The following is a 17,227-nucleotide window of genomic DNA, read 5'->3' on the forward strand; positions in this document are numbered from 1 at the left end:
TTGCCAGATTTTTGTGTGTGGTCCAGACAGCTGCTGGAGTGGAGGAGGTAAAATCAAACCAAACAAACTGCTTTGGGGGATAGGCTCATCGGATGCTAATCGTGTCTTTCGGGACTTTTAATATTGAGCATGAAACACTCTGAACACAACAGCAACGTTTGAACGAGCCTGCGAGGATCGTGTTTCAAATGTAGGGTGTTTTCACCCCCTTCCCCAAGCAAAGAATAACGTGAAGGCCCCTTTTGTCAACGAAGGCAGTTCTGATCATGAGAAGAACAAAACCCAGTTTTGCATTTCCTTAGTCCGCTGTTTCTCCCGTCTGATGCCACATCCGTTTGTACCGTTTCAAATAACTGGGCTGCTAACAACTGGAAGGAAAGGGAACCGCTTGCCATGCCAAATCCTGGGGAAAGAACCCTGTTTCCCTCCTTTCTCCACACCCACCGGAGAGACGCGACCCCCTTTTTCACAGGCGCAGGAGTCAAGACTTTCCAGGAGCCCCCGTGTTTCTCTGAACCCCCCCAGCGGAGGGTTGATTTCTAACACCGGCTTGTTTCTAAACAAACTTGTGGAATTTGTCCAGTTAAAAAAAAAGGGGGAGGGGAGTGGGGGAAGGGCAGAGATAATTTTTTTATCCTTATTAATGATCAGCGGGTTGCGGGGAATTTTAACCAGATCTTCCTCCAGATCCATTTTTTTTTAAAGAAAGAAAACTGCCCAATACTTGGGGGTGGGGGGAGAATCTAGCCAGCAGCCCCCTGGCTCCTCTTTCCCGCCCGTCCCTGCCTGGAAAGGGAAGGCACATGTTAATACCCGCCGGTGGGGTCGGTGTATGGTGCTGCTGCTGCTGCTGCGGAGTGCGGAGCCCGAGACAGATGTTGCGCCATCAGAGCCTCCTCAAATGCCGCTGCCGCATGTTGTTCAATGACCTGAAAGTCTTCCTGCTCCGGAGACCCCCCGCGCCCCCTCCTCCCCTCCCCATGGACAGCGGAGCCAACAACAACACCCTGCCCGCGCTGCATGGGGGGCGAGGGGGCGGCTGGAGGGCGCCGGCCGCAGGGGGGGGCGGCCCGGCCAGCCCGCCCGAGGAGGAGTGGAGCAGCCCGGCCGGCGAGCCCCCCGCCTCCGCCATGAGCAGCGCGTCCTCGGAGGACTTCTGCAAAGGGAAGGCGGAGGACAGGTACTCGCTGGGCAGCAGCCTGGACAGCGGCATGAGGACCCCGCTCTGCAGGATCTGCTTCCAGGGGCCCGAACAGGTGAGCGAGCCTGGGGCGGGGGGCGAGCAAACTTCTCAGCCAGGCGCTGGGGCTGGAGTCCTCTGTGTGTGTGTGTGTAACAATCCCCCCACCCGCTCCCCGGCACTCCTCGCTGCTCCCCGGCAAGCTGGGGTTGCTCTTTGGAGAAGGGTGGTGGTGATTTTCTCTTGGGTTGTGAGTTTGGGGGAAGGGTGATGTTTTGGAAGGGTCTGAGTTGGAGCCGCGCTTACTTGGAAGCTTTGTGCAGAGAGGGAAAAGGCAGAGACACACACTAGCCACAACACACGCTGGCCGTGCCCGCCAAGGGACGACACCATGCACAAATGCTCACCTGGAGAAACACAAAGGCACACCCAGAGACAGGCACAGACACAACACACATGCATGGATGCAGAACTCAGGGCCACAGCCACACACGCCCACACCAACGCCCGCTCAGACGACACCCAAAAAGACAGACATAACTCACAGCACAGAGACACCACACACACCAATATGCACAGACACAATACACAGACAGGCCCAGAGCCACACCTCGAAAAGACTTTGTTTTACTGCATGGATATAACCCCAGATACCTTGAAAAAGGTTTGGAAAAGGAGCACAGTTTAATTCAGTCTAGTTCTGGTTCTCATTCCCTAGATTTGGGGCCAGATGCAATTTTGAAGGTGACAGGAATAGTCTTAGTGCTAACTGTTTACGGTTTCTTTATTCGATTTTTGAGGTGTGGCACTGATACATACATATCAACGTTGTTTAATGACATTGTGAACATTTTAAAACCTAGACGCTCAGATGTTGCATTCGAGTTTTATCAAAATATCCCCAGCGCTCTCCACATGTACTCGATAACTCTTTGGCTTGTCTCTGGCTTGGCAAGTGGTACTTGTGTTGATTTTGTGTTTTGCAGCTTGGCCTAGGGCTTTTACAAAGAGAAATGTCAGGTCTGGGGCCATGGCCTGAAGGCTTCCCTACAGAGTCAGAGAGAATACTTTATATATCTGGTAAAACTTTGAAAGCCATGGCTTTATCTGTGCTAGAAGGGTTGTGTATAATCAAAGTCTCACCTTAACTTCTCCTTAATTAAAAATACCCTTCAATACTTGAAAGATGCCTGGATCTGTTTAATTACTCCACCACTATCTAAAAATGGATAATGACTCAAAGAACACCCAGAGGAAAATTATAGGAAAAGATCTCCATTGCATTAAATCCTATTAGGGTTTAACAGACACTTCAAGATTTAAAAATAAAACAGCAAAGTTGACATTCATGACACAGGAGCAGTTTTAAGGGGAAGATGGTTAGAGAGCAATGACTTCCTAGAGCTTCCTTAGTAGAGATGATCTGAGCCATTTTATACTCCATAGCAGGAATTCTCAAACTTTTTTTGACCATGTGGACATCTAAATAAAGAGATTATTTGTCAGCATGTGGACATCTCCCCCTCCCCGCATTTGCAAGCATATAAAATCCCTGTGGCAACAACAGCAATTGCTTATGAGGAAAAGTGATAGTAAGAAAGTCTGAAATGCATTGTTAGCTTTTTAAAACACAATTTAGTGGCTGTAAATACCTAGCAGGAATCAACACCATGTGATCAGACAGCTCCCTGTTGAACACTACCAAATAGTCTGCAGATCATCCTGCGCCATAGCCCACAGTTTCAAAACCACTGTTGGTCAGGACTCTGCTAAACTTTGAATAAAGCAATGGTGCGAGATTATACATGCTAAAAGTGCTACCTAAAAACATTCCTTGGTACAGGCCAATAGTGGGCCAAAGAAGTTTCTCTCCACCAACATGTCTAGGGTGCTGCACAACAACATGAAAACAAAAAACCACAAGGTAATCAAAAATAAAATGTGATCTTTTTTCCACACCATTGTCTCCAAACTACAAATGATTAAAAGTAGATCAAGTATTTTAGCCTAGTACGTTTGATGCATTTAGTACATGGGCAAAATTCATACTTAGTCTAAAGTTTGGCCTGCTAAACCCAGGGTTGTAAGCTCAATCCTTGAGGGTGCTGTTTAGGGATCTGGGGCGAAAATCAGTACTTGGTCCTGCTAGTGAAGGCAGGGGGCTGGACTCCATGACCTTTCAAGGTCCCTTCCAGTTCTAGGAGATAGGTATATCTCCAATTATTATTTATTATAAATGCAGCGGGAAAGATTACAGACCTAAGGCTTGATCCTACAACCCTAATATGCATGTAGCCTTTACTCACCAGAATAGTCTCATTGACTGCAATGTAAACTCTATTTGCATAAGTTGCATGATCTGGCTGTCGGGCAAAGATCTTTGGGTCTGTATGACGGTAGATCAAAACCGAAGCTCAATTAAACCAGATTTTGCCCCATTCTCTGCTTCCTATTTTTGGGAGCTCTGCCTCTGGTATGGTAACCTAGTGCCATGTGGCTGTGCTTAGGATGAAAGTATTGTGATCCATGTCCTGCCAAGCCTAGTAAAGGTGCCAGCATCTTGCACCCGCTGGCGGTACACTCATTTGTGTCTCTCGTAAGTAGGATGTTGGGAGTTGAGGGGACCTGACCCATCCCAGTGTGCGTGGGTGGGAAAGACACTTATCTTTCCTGAAGATGAATTATGTTCCTCCAGCAACCCATCTGCACATCAGAGTCCGGCAGAATGAGCCCGCTTCATACCTATCAGTCTCTTAGATCAGAGCCGAAGGACCAATGGGACATAGCGCTTTGGAATGGCTTTTGTAGTTGATTGATAGCTGAAGATGCACTTTTCACAACATGCTTTTAGAGGAGTTAAAAAAAAATAGAACAAATCACTCATCATTTCCAGAGGCAGTTTATGTCTGGCTTATTTTATATTTTTCATCTTTTTTAAAAGCAGCACAGTTGAAGATATGTGCAGCTAGCTGCCTGTATATTTTAGCTATTTCACCTTTATAGTACTATCTACACTACTGATCATTCTGCCCAAACACAGGAAAGGTGATGTCCGTGAGGCTGGTTTGTGAGTGTGAGCAAATAGATTCAAAGTAGAGTAAAAAGACAGGTGACTGGCTACCTTGGGGAACAGGAATCCTTTAAAATAATTGGATGCTTATTTTTACACTTTAAAATCTATGTTGCATTTTAAATGTGAGACTATTTGCTGACCATCTGCCAGTCTATCAAAGAGAAAAAATGAGCAGATGTGACCTGCAGGTAACAGAGTTCCATCACTACTCTCTCCTTTTGCGTCTCAAATCCTCTGACTTTGTTATAATAAGGCTACTTAGGGCTGGATTCTCCCACCCTTACACCTTATTCTACAAGTAATCTCATTTTCTTCAGGGGGATTACTTGTGGAGTGAGGTATAGCTCATTATGAATGAGATTGTTAGAATGTGGCCCATATGTATTGGGCCAGATCCTGAATTCTTTAACCCAGAGCCAGGTTCTAACCCCAGTTTTGCCAGTATAAATTCAGACTAACTCTTTGAAGTCAATGGAGATACTCCAGAGTTGTACCAGTATGACTGAGATCTAAATCGTCACCTCTGTTTTAATTCATAAGAACATAAGAACATAAGAAAGGCCGTACCGGGTCAGACCAAAGGTCCATCTAGCCCAGTATCTGTCTACCGACAGTGGCCAATGCCAGGTGCCCCTGAGGGAGTGAACCTAACAGGCAATGATCAAGTGATCTCTCTCCTGCCATCCATCTCCATCCTCTGACGAACAGAGGCTAGGGACACCATTCTTACCCATCCTGGCTAATAGCCATTTATGGACTTAACCACCATGAATTTATCCAGTCCCCTTTTAAACATTGTTATAGTCCTAGCCTTCACAACCTCCTCAGGTAAGGAGTTCCACAAGTTGACTGTGCGCTGCGTGAAGAAAAACTTCCTTTTATTTGTTTTAAACCTGCTGCCTATTAATTTCATTTGGTGACCCCTAGTTCTTGTATTATGGGAATAAGTAAATAACTTTTCCTTATCCACTTTCTCAACATCACTCATGATTTTATATACCTCTATCATGTCCCCCCTTAGTCTTCTCTTTTCCAAACTGAAGAGTCCTAGCATCTTTAATCTTTCCTCATATGGGACCCTCTCTAAACCCCTGATCATTTTAGTTGCTCTTTTCTGAACCTTTTCTAGAGCTAGAATATCTTTTTTGAGGTGAGGAGACCACATCTGTACACAGTATTCGAGATGTGGGCGTACCATGGATTTATATAAGGGCAATAATATATTCTCAGTCTTATTCTCTATCCCCTTTTTAATGATTCCTAACATCCTGTTTGCTTTTTTGACCGCCTCTGCACACTGCGTGGACATCTTCAGAGAACTATCCACGATAACTCCAAGATCTTTTTCCTGACTCGTTGTAGCTAAATTAGCCCCCATCATGTTGTATGTATAGTTGGGGTTATTTTTTCCAATGTGCATTACTTTACATTTATCCACATTAAATTTCATTTGCCATTTTGTTGCCCAATCACTTAGTTTTGTGAGATCTTTTTGAAGTTCTTCACAATCTGCTTTGGTCTTAACTATCTTGAGTAGTTTAGTATCATCTGCAAACTTTGCCACCTCACTGTTTACCCCTTTCTCCAGATCATTTATGAATAAATTGAATAGGATTGGTCCTAGGACTGACCCTTGGGGAACACCACTAGTTACCCCTCTCCATTCTGAGAATTTACCATTAATTCCTACCCTTTGTTCCCTGTCCTTTAACCAGTTCTCGATCCATGAAAGGACCTTTCCTTTTATCCCATGACAGCTTAATTTACGTAAGAGCCTTTGGTGAGGGACCTTGTCAAAGGCTTTCTGGAAATCTAAGTACACTATATCCACCGGATCCCCCTTGTCCACATGTTTGTTGACCCCTTCAAAGAACTCTAATAGATTAGTAAGACACGATTTCCCTTTACAGAAACCATGTTGACTATTGCTCAAGAGTTTATGTTTTTCTATGTGTCTGACAATTTTATTCTTTACTATTGTTTCAACTAATTTGCCCGGTACCGACGTTAGACTTACCGGTCTGTAATTGCTGGGATCACCCCTAGAGCCCTTTTTAAATATTGGCGTTACATTAGCTAACTTCCAGTCATTGGGTACCGAAGCCGATTTAAAGGACAGGTTACAAACCTTAGTTAATAGTTCCGCAACTTCACATTTGAGTTCTTTCAGAACTCTTGGGTGAATGCCATCTGGTCCCGGTGACTTGTTAATGTTGAATTTATCAATTAATTCCAAAACCTCCTCTAGTGATACTTCAATCTGTGACAGTTCCTCAGATTTGTCACCTACAAAAGCCAGCTCAGGTTTGGGAATCTCCCTAACATCCTCAGCCGTGAAGACTGAAGCAAAGAATCCATTTAGTTTCTCCGCAATGACTTTATCGTCTTTAAGCACTCCTTTTGTATTTTCATCGTCAAGGGGCCCCACTGGTTGTTTAGCAGGCTTCCTGCTTCTGATGTACTTAAAAAACATTTTGTTATTACCTTTGGAGTTTTTGGCTAGCTGTTCTTCAAACTCCTCTTTGGCTTTTCTTATTACACTCTTGCACTTAAGTTGGCAGTGTTTGTGCTCCTTTCTATTTGCCTCACTATTTCAGTCCCTATCTGGTTTGCAGCTTGGCCTAGGGCAAATCCTGAGGCCTCATCCAGTTTTTGTTCAGTCTTCACTCAGGCAAACACCTGATTGATTTGCCAGTATAACAACTCAGCAAGGTTCTTTCAAGATTGGGACCCTTAGAACAACAGTGATGAATGCACATGATCTTATACCAACATTGCATGTCATTTTACCAGCCTGGGTACAACATTGAATCGCCAGGTGACAAATGATGACAATGATCAAAACGAACAAAACTCTGAAGCCAGCTGCCCTAGAGAGGAATGGGCAAATAGACTTTTGTAAGGCTGCTTTACAATTTATGGTTTGTCGGGAACAAAATCATCATCATAAAATGACTTTTAGGCATTCTAGGCCTATTTACACAAAGTTATGGTGAGTCTCCAAAAGACGTTTTAATCCCATTTTGATTTTCTTGATTTAAATATGACAACACCAACAAAGTTGCTTACTAATCTGGCTTCTCAAGTAGGTTTTATGCAACATCTAATGCAAAACAAAGTCTGTGGGGATTTTCATTTTACATTTATGATGGGCTAACATGTAAGAGGCCTCAGGCACTGAGTTACTTGTATCTTAAGCTCCTTGTGCATTTGTGGTTCTTATGTATAAGCTGATTGTTTTATTTAAAAATATGTTGGGGGAATTTAGTAAGGAGAAAAGCTCTTTATTGTAAAAATGTTTTGATCCTTGATGGTTAGTTGAAAGCAACCACTAATACAAAGAAAAGCGTGGGTTAGATGACCAGGTGAATAAAATGTCAAAGTCACAAATTCTGGTGCTGGAAGAGGACTGTTTATTATAATCAAGGCTAGCTGTCAGAACAGGTCATTGCTTTTACTGAAAGGTATGGCTTAAATTGTAAAAACTATCAGGCCAGATTCTGATCTTGGTTATTCCATCGACTTTCATGGAGTTATTCTGATTTTCATTGGTTTAACTGAGTAGAGATTCTGGCCCATTGCATCAATTAATTTTGAAGCTGTGAACCACAGAATGTGAGCATGAGGGGTAGCGGGTGGGAGGGAAGGGTCTTTGCATATTTTCTTCTATTTTGCTTTATGTGCTCTGTTTTGCAGAGCATTGCTGGGCTCACTGGCAAAGTTCTCCCAGGGATAGAAACTAAAGATGAGCTTCACTGTGACAAATGTTCCTTGGTGTTTCATGAGTGCGGATCCAAACTGGCCAAGCAGGCCAGCAAAAAAATGTGGATAGAATAAAAAGCCTCATTCACATCAGTGGGTTGTGTGATTGCACATGTAACAGTGGGTAAACAATCCCTCTGTGGTTAGAGTCGCAATTTTGGTGCACATTATAAAGGAAGGAACATCATTAGAAAGAGAATCAAACCTATATCAGACTTGGAAATCTGTGTGGTTTCCTGCAAATGATTCATGGCTACATATATTTTCTAGCTGGCAATCTCCACTTGTTTATCTTGTTTCTCAGCTTAGTTGTACTTTGTGCTTCTTCCAGGGAAAGTGCTTTAGAGAGAGTGAGAAAGAGATTTGAAAAGTAAATAGAAATGGGATTGGGTTGGCTAAGTGGGATTGAGGAACAGGATATGGGCTTTTTCACGTCTAGGCAAGTAGTTTGAATTTAGGTCAGTACTGATTAGAGATGGTCTGAAAGTGGAACACTATATCCAACCCCCCCTGGATTTCAGGGCAGTTTGGATTCAGATCAAATGGTTAACATAAGAACAAGTGGACAATCAATGCAATTAAAAGGTGGGAAATTCAAAAGCGATAAAAGGAAAATATTTTTTCATATAATGGATGACTAGACTGTGGAACTCACGGCCACAGGATGTCACAGAGACCAAGAATTTAACAAGGTTCAAAAAGGGATTGGGCAGTAGAGTTATCATAATGAATAACAACATTTTAGGAAGGAATATTAAACGTTGTGTTTCTCAGTTTATGCAAATCTCTATTAGAGATCAGAAGGAGCCCTATGTGGGCAGCAGATTATTCCACAGCTGCTCACTTCTGGGTTCTTACACCTTCCTTAGAAGCATCCAGTATGGGCCACTGTTAGAGACAGGATATTGGATTAGGTGGATCTCAGGTCTGATCCAGTCTGGCAACTCCTACATTCCTAATTCTAGAGCCAAACCTCATGGCTTGAGCCCCTCCCTGGTAATGATTGAAAGATGCTACCATCTGATAGCTGTTCAGTGGCATATATGAAATGAGTTAATGGGCTCTTAGCTGAATTCCTGATGCACAGGTGGGCACATCACAAAATCCATGACCACCATTAGCCTCCTAGTTGGCAACCTCCGCAGAGAAGCCATGAAATGACCCAGTTATAGAGTTGGCTCCATTCTAGAGACAGTCCTATTGAGCAACATTGAGGAATAGAGGAACATATAAGGATGTTTGTGCTCTGGTGTCCAGACTATATATACCTGCCCTATGGATAAACAGAGGACGTCTGGGCCAGATTCTCCATTGGCTTCAGCGGAGTTCTGATTTACACCAGGTTGTGAGCTGAATCCGGTCTGCAGTTTCCAGAGCCAAATGAAATAGAACAGAGAAAATACATCACAAAATCGTTACAAAGCTCAGGGCAGGGACATGACAAAGCATGAGAACAAAGAAGAACAATTCTGAAATCAGTATTATATGCAAGGGGAAAATAGAGGTGTCTGAGTGAGAGAAAGGTGGGGAAAGAAACACTAAAGGAGCAAAGGAAGCATTGTTTTCCCACTTCGTGCTGAAAGCGACCCTAACATCTGTGTTTTGTTAGCTAATGTGTTGAGTCATAGAACCACAGTGTTCCCAGCTCGGGTCTCCAGTCCATATTCTTTTCATCTGCGTGTTTCTACATGATTCATTTTCTTGGTGCTAGCAAGAGTAATATTCCCTGGAAAAGAGCCATTTCTGTTAAAATGAAGCTTAGGGTTGTTGGCATCCATCCATCTGGGTTTGGGTTTGTGGATTTAGACTCCCAGAAGTCAGAGATGGAAAAGATTTCTTGGGTCATCCAGTTCATATCCCTGCCCTTCAGGGTCTGCTCTGCAGGTGTCTGCTTCTGCCCTTACACCTGATCATTATCATGAATTGCCTAGAATAACTGTACCTGTCCCAGGATGAAATCCCAAATTCCTTGCTCGGGCAGAACTCCCTTTGGCTTCAGTGAGAACTCTGCCTGAATAAGAGCCAAATATCAACCAAAGAGAGTTCAGAATTTGACCTTAGTTTAGGGTTAGACCCTGTTTCTCTTGACTTCAGTGGCAGCTGGAACAATCTCAGGGATGGGCAACTGGTGGCCCTGGGACTGTATCTGGCCTGCCCAGAGGCGGTGGTGAAAATATTCTTTGTTGGGGCTGAGCAGGTGCGTAGCCACCAGTGGGCCTAGCACCCAGGCCCAGCTAAATCTGAGCTCCAAGCACAGTGCTCAGAGCGAAGGGGGTATGGCGTGGAGCCTGGGACTAGAAGCAGGAGCCGTTGTGCCACGTTGCAATGCCACCCATTGGCTCAACAACCTCTCCATCACACATGCAGGGGCGGGGATCTGCCCCACACCACCTGGCTCTGGCTACTGCTGTCCCATTGGCTCCTAGCTCCCACAGCCAATGGGTGGCATAACAGTGGAGACCTTCCCCTGTTGACATGACCAAGGGGTGGCCAGGCCAAAGTTGAGTGGTGTTGCGACCTGGCGCATGGGGTCTTGCTGCTCCCAGTCTCTGCCTCTGCTCTTTTCCCCTATGGACACAGGCTGTGCCATGCACCGGGCTCCCCATGGACACAGGCTCTGGCTCTGTCCCACACCACCCAGCTCTTGTTACTTCCTTTCCATTGGCTCTGCTGGGGGGTGGCGGGGGGAGGCAGAACCTGATTGGCTCTCAGCTCTGAAACAGTCAGCCAATACGGGGGGCAATAAGTGGAGCTGGGTAGCGTGGGGCAGAGCTGGTATCTGGGTTGATGGGGAAGACTGCCCCCCTCAACAACCCAGCTCAGTCTTAAATGTTGTTTTTCTCTGTGGTCCACCAAAGGGTTTTAGTGGATTTTGTGGCCCTCTATACCCTTAATGTTGCCCAGCCCTGCTCTAGATCAGGGGTGGGCAAACTTTGGGTACACATCACGTTAGGGAAATTATATGGAGGGCCAGGAATGCTCATGAAATTGGGATTGGGGTAGGGAGGAGGGGAGGAGGGCTCCGGCCGAGGGTGCGGGCTCTGGGGTGGGGCCAGAAATGAGGAGTTCAGGGACTCTGAGCTGAGTCAGGGGACATGGGCATGGGAGGGGGTGAGGGCTTTGTTTGGGGGTGTGGGCTCTGAGGTGCGGCTGGGGATGAGGGTTTGGGGTTCAGGAGTGGGCTCTGGGCTGGGGCAGGGAGATGGGGCATGACGGGGGGTCAGGGATCTGGCTGGGGGTGCAGACTCTGGGATGTGGCTGGGGATGAGGCGTTTGGGGTGTAGGAGGGTGCTCTGGGCTGGGACCAAGAAGTTCAGAGTGCAGGAAGGGGCTCAGAGCTAAGGCAGGGCATTGGGAGGGGTGTGGGGGGGCGCTCAGGGGTGCAGGCTCTGGGCTGCACTTACCTCCTCGAGCAGCTCCCAGAAACAGCAGCATTTCCCCTTTCCAGCTCCTATGCGGAGGTGCAGCCAGGCAGCTCTGCGCGCTGCCCTGTCCGCAGGTGCCGCCCCTGCAGCTCCCATTGGCTGCGGTTCCCAGGCAATAGCTGCGGGGCTGGTGCTTGGGGCAGGGGCAGCGCATAGAGCCCTCTGACTGCCCCTACGCATGGGAGCCAGAGGGGGGACATGTTGCTGCTTCCAGGAGCCACGTGGAGTGCACGTGGAGCAGGACAAGCCCCATACCCCACTCCCCAGCGGGAGCTCGAGGGCAAGATTAGAACGACTGATGGGCTGGATGCAGCTCGCGGGCCATAGTTTGCCCATCCCTGTTCTAGATAGTAAGTGCCTTGTAGCAGGGACCTGATCGTGCATGTTGATTACCATGCTGGGCTCAGCTGTGGTCTCCTATAAATAACAGTAAATTTGTCAAGTTGACTTTTAAATGCTCCGGGTGACAGGGCTTCCACCTTCTAAGGCCGGTGAGACCTTGGAGCCTGTCCCTTTGCTTGTGATGCCCATAGCTACCTTCATAAGTAAATTGGCAATCTTTGTTCTCCTTCACTTTCCCACACACAGAAGGCTTCATCTTGGAACTTGACTGTGTTTGTGTCACTGCACTTGGACAGAAATTTCAGGCAGTGATTAACATGAGAATGCCTGCACTGGATCAGACCAATGGTCCATCTAGCCCAGTATCATGTCTTCCAACAGTGGCCAGTACCAGAGGTTTCAGAGGGAATGAACAGACCAGGGCAATTATCCAGTGATCCATCCCCTGTTGTCCCAGCTTCTAGCAGGCAGAGGTTTAGGGACACGCAGAGCATGGGGTTGTGTCCATGACCATCTTGGCTAACAGCCATTGATGAACCTGTCCTCTATGAACTTCTCTCATTCTTTTGTGAACCCAGTTACAGTTCTGGCCATCACCATGCCCCGGGCAACAAGTTCCACAGGTTGCACTTGTGGCTGATGTCAGTTAGTGACAGCACAAAACATGTTGCTCAAGTTGTTTGCATCCATACCTTCCTCGTTTGTTATTTTTACAAAGATGGCACCTTCTCCTTGCAGTGTTCACTTAGTACAACTGAAATGTAATTGCATTTCATCCTTCTGTCAAGCGTCTGCCTATTCTCATGGAGAGGCACAGCTTCATAGCTCTTTGCCTCTGCTGAGGCTTGCACTGCTCCACTCAAGGATCGCCCTGGTCTAGAAGTAATGCACTTTGCTCTGACAACAGTAGTGTGAGTCATAACAGTTAAAGTACATGGTATTATATCCCTCGAGGTGTGCACAGTGCATACTACTCAAAGTCTTTGAAATGCATGCATAAAGCTTGCATTTTTATCCTGGTGCAGGGGCAAGGGCTAGGGCCCAGTCCTGCTGGATATAAACTACCTCCAGAAGGATGCTGCACACCCATAATGGCTTCATGGGGAGGTTAAGGTGCTTGGTATTTCAAGATTTTATCCTTAGAAGCGGATGCTGCATGACTGTTTCCTGACAATTCCCTGGACCGCTACCCAATTCCCATCCTCTTTGAGGTCTTGGTGGCTTTTGACGCTGACTAGGATACACCCCTCTTGGAATGGCCTGTCCCTCATCTCCCCACCCCTGGATTTTGTGGCTCCTTCCTCTCCTCGTCTCTGATTGCTCCTTCATCATCTCGGTGGCTCTCATTCCCTTTTCCGCTCTCCACTGGGGTCCCACAACCCGGTTCCTTCCTTGGCACCTTCCTCTTCTCCCTTGACACTGATCCCATCCAGTCACACGGTTTCTTTAGGCCAATGATTCACAGATCTGCCTTTCTGCTCTTGGCCTGCGTCCCTCCAGGCAGTCCCACACCACTGCCTGGCGTCTGGTCACCTCCTTGGATGTCTTGCCATCTGCTTAAACTGAACAGGGCCAGAACTGAACTCGCCTACTCTCTTTCCTCTCCCTTTCTCTATCACTGTTGACAGCTCTTCCATCCCCTCAGTCACTCAGGCCATTAACATGAGTTTCACCTTCATCTCCTCCCTCTTTCTTGCCCACCCATCCAGGCTGGGCCCTACTCTATTTTTTTCTTCCTGTCCAGACAATCAGAATGCTTGTCCAGATCCTCCTCATCTCCTTCCTTGATTACTGAGACCTCCTTCTCTCCAGCCTCCCTAACACTTACATCACCCAGCTCTGGTCCATTCAAAACACAGCTATTAAGATCATCTTCCTTGCCCATCGTTCTGATGGCATCACCCCACCTCAATGCTGAATCTGTCCACTGTCTCCCCCATCTTTCACATCAAGTTCAAACGTCGTGTCCTCATCCTCCCAGCTCTGCTTTCCCCTTCTTGTCCACTCTTGTTTCTTATCACTGCCTCCCGCACAGCCCCAACTATCCCAGTTTTGTCTGTCTGTTTGTCAGTGTCTCACACAAATATCTCTGTGCTTAATAAGTCATACAGTCTCTGTGGCACGCATCCCAGTATTAAAGAGAAGGATGCCTAGAGAGCACAGGGTAGAACTCTAGGGCTGCATTTAATGCCTCCCGTGGATTGCAAACCTTGATTCTTTTGTTGTCCTGGATCTACCCTTCAAGACAATGTACAGCAGGACTCCTATTTTATGAACTAATCAGGGAGTGAGGAGTTCATAAAATCAAAAAGTTCATAAAAATGACAATCTCAAAATGACAGTAGGTATGGTGCATAAGTTACAGTTCACTGCATTGCTTTCTTCTTGTCCTTCAAACCCCTGCAACGCAGATTCCAATGCACTGAAGGAATCAGAATATGAAGGGAAATTGACTTGTTCTTCATTGACATCACTTTTGTTTTGTTTGTTTTTTTTTTTTTATCCCATCAGGGAAAAATGGTTTGTACCACTGGCTGTTCGTAAGATTGGTGTCTGTAAAATCAAGGTTCTCCTTAGCTTAGGGAAATATTTTGCAATATATGTTCTGAGGTAATGGGCCATGCTTAAGAACAACAAAGCAAAAAAGACATTCTAGTTTTGTAGAACTTTAAAAAAAATATATCATTTGCCTAAAATCTCCACTTTGGGTTGGGTATTACCATAAATTAAAGGATACCATCTGATCTTTTTGTCAATTTCACTTTCAATTTTTACTGGTGCTAAGGATGTATATCCATGGAGATGTTCAATTTCACAGGGATCTTACTCGGAGGAATTGCAGGGAAAGTCACATTCTAAGTATAAAGGAGGAAGTGACATTTTGGGTCCATCATGCACTCCCTTCTAGACTTCACCCGGGCTTTCTTATAATGGATTTACACCAGGGGCAGAGTTAAGGCTATGCGTACTTCTGACTATCATGCAGGTTTTGTTTTAATACTGCAGTAGCATCTAGAGCAGGGGTCCCCAACCTTTTCAGGACCAGGGACCGGTCATGCCTGCGGAGGGAGCGCTCGTCCCGCGGCTCGGGTAGACCTCCCGCAGGCGTGCCTGCGGGAGGTCCACCGGCTCCGGTTGAGCTGCCGCAGGCATGACTGCGGACGGTTCGCTGGTCGCGCGGCTCAGCTGGACCGCCCGCAGGCATGCCTGCGGCAGCTCAACCGGAGCCGGTGGACCTCCCGCAGGCGTGGCGGCGGGGGGTCCAGCTGAGCCGCGCGACCAGCGAACCGTCTGCAGTCATGCCTGCGGGAGGTCCACCGGAGCCCCGGGAGCAGCGGACCTCCCGCAGGCATGATTGCAGAGGGAGTGCTCGTCCCGCGGCTCGGGTAGACCTCCCGCAGGCACGCCTGCGGGAGGTCCACTGGGTCGGTTCGCGGCCCGGTTTGTAAGAGGCCGCGGACCGGTACCGGGCCGCGGACCGGGGGTTGGGGACCCCTGATCTAGAGGCTTCAATTAGAGATTAGGATCTAGCACTCAAGGCACTGTACAAACAAATGAAGCAAAGACAATTCCTGCCTCGAGTGACATGCAGGACTAAACAGCCTCAACAGTTTCTTAATACAGTTTTCTTCATGGAGTTTCCCAGGGTTTTCTTGTTAAAGGAAAAATCATTCAGAATCGGGATCTCTTTGGCCAGCTGTCAATTGCACATCCCATCCCATGCAATTGGTGAGGTCTGTGGGCAGCAGTTGGTGTCAGGGCCCTGGGCTCAGCAGCTAGAGAGGCAGTTCACAGGAGGCTCTGGTGTAAATACAAAGCCCTCTCTGTTGCCGAGCTATTCACCTGTGAGTCTGAGGGGCTGCAGCATGCATGCCTTCGGAGGCCCCACACTCACGCGAGTAGAGCTTTGCTCCAGTGAAGCTTACAAATTGTGCAGGCAGGCAGACTGCAGACTTGGGGTCTTCCTTCCTGTGATCTTCCCCCCTGGAGGCTCCTGAACAGCCAGTGAAGCTTGGAGAGAGAGAGAGAATTAGGGGGACCCAAAGCCAGGGAACATTAAAGGGAGGGAGATTTTGAGGCCAAGGAAAAGTTGGAGCCCTAGAGATCGAAACTAGGTTTGTCTTCTGCGTCACAAAAATCTCTATGCACAAGGTGCGTGAAGTTTTCCATGCAAACCCAGAGCCATTTGCACTGGCTCGCCCAAGCTTCTCTTGGCCAGGTGTCAGATTAGTAAAAAAAAAAAAAAAAAAAGAGGGAGTGGCTCTGGTACCGTCTCAGACTCTACCCACAATCCAAGCCCCACCCAGTTGTGCCATAAGAATATCTTAAAATTCGTATACTATGGAACGGTTAACCAAGTTGGGATTTAAATGGTCATCACTAGGCTTCAGAATTGACACCCGATTGACATAAACGGGATAGCTCTCATTTCACATTGCCTGGAGACTTGGGCTGACATCACTGCATCAGTCCATGGTTTGAAGATTTTTCTTCACAGCCATGAGGGCTAGGAACAGAATTTCTGGTAAATGAAATCTTAGATTTCATAGCACAAGATGAAGCCTGCAAATAATAGCAGTGGTTTGCTGGTTTGCCACAAGCCAGCCCAGTTTAACAACTGGAGCCAATTTGCAGGCCCCCATAAGCGCTTCCTCATTGCCATTCTGCCATTCTCCCCAGGATTATATTCTGCCACTTCCACAGGTCTCTGAAAATATGCAAGAGGCTAGCTTCTCTTCTTCCCTTCTAGCTGGCTTCCTAAAGTCTGCAGGAACAGATCTCCTCTCTGGCCTCTCCTGTGTATGGCCAGTGGTTCACAGAAGCGGTACTAAGGCCCTTGGAGGTTTGCATGGGTTGAAGAAAAAAATCTGTGAGCAGCTTATGATTTTAAAAATGTTGCAATTCCATTAAATCAAACCCACTGATCACTAGCATGCTCCCAGACTCATAGATTTTACGGCCAGCAGGGACCATCATGATCATCCAGTCTGACCTTCCGCACATCACAGGCCACAGAACCACCCCGACTCCCTCCTGGAATAGACCCTTAGCCTCTGGCTGAGTTACTGACATCCTCAAAGCATGATTTAAAGATTCACAGCCCTTCTCCTCAGGGAGGGCTGTTTCCCTGCTGCAAATTTCAGCTTTTTTACCTCCCAGTTAGTTTGGCTGGAGAGTTGTTCCAAAACTGTTACGTTGTTTTTAATAATGGGAAAAGGTCCCCTCTCCCCCGTCCCCACTCTCCTATTCAAAAATGGCTGAAGCCTTTTTGCAAAGATCAAGCTTGGAAAAATTCAGCCCAGCAGGTGAATGTTTCTGACAGCGATGAGTTCGGAAAATAAAGGATGAGTGGGGACAGCTATGGAGCAGTATCCAGAACAGTCACTGCGGCTCGTGTTCCCACACACAATGATAATCAATGTGCCAATTGCATCCAACCTGGCC

At 46.9% G+C, this 17,227-nt stretch overlaps 1 protein-coding gene across 2 annotated transcripts in view; it reads left to right on the forward strand.

The window, feature by feature from the left end:
- The first annotated feature begins 726 nt into the window (after positions 1-726).
- MARCHF4 (membrane associated ring-CH-type finger 4) overlaps positions 727-17,227 on the forward strand; it is a 163,203-nt gene continuing 146,702 nt past the window's right edge. For both annotated transcript variants that reach the window (XM_045031827.1, XM_045031828.1), the window contains exon 1: positions 727-1,256. In XM_045031827.1, the coding sequence (XP_044887762.1) occupies positions 804-1,256 (453 nt within the window). In that variant the 5' untranslated portion in view covers positions 727-803. The remainder of the gene's footprint in view (positions 1,257-17,227) is intronic.

Source organism: Mauremys mutica, chromosome 10 (assembly GCF_020497125.1).
Source record: "Mauremys mutica isolate MM-2020 ecotype Southern chromosome 10, ASM2049712v1, whole genome shotgun sequence".
NCBI classification, from domain to species: domain Eukaryota; kingdom Metazoa; phylum Chordata; order Testudines; family Geoemydidae; genus Mauremys; species Mauremys mutica.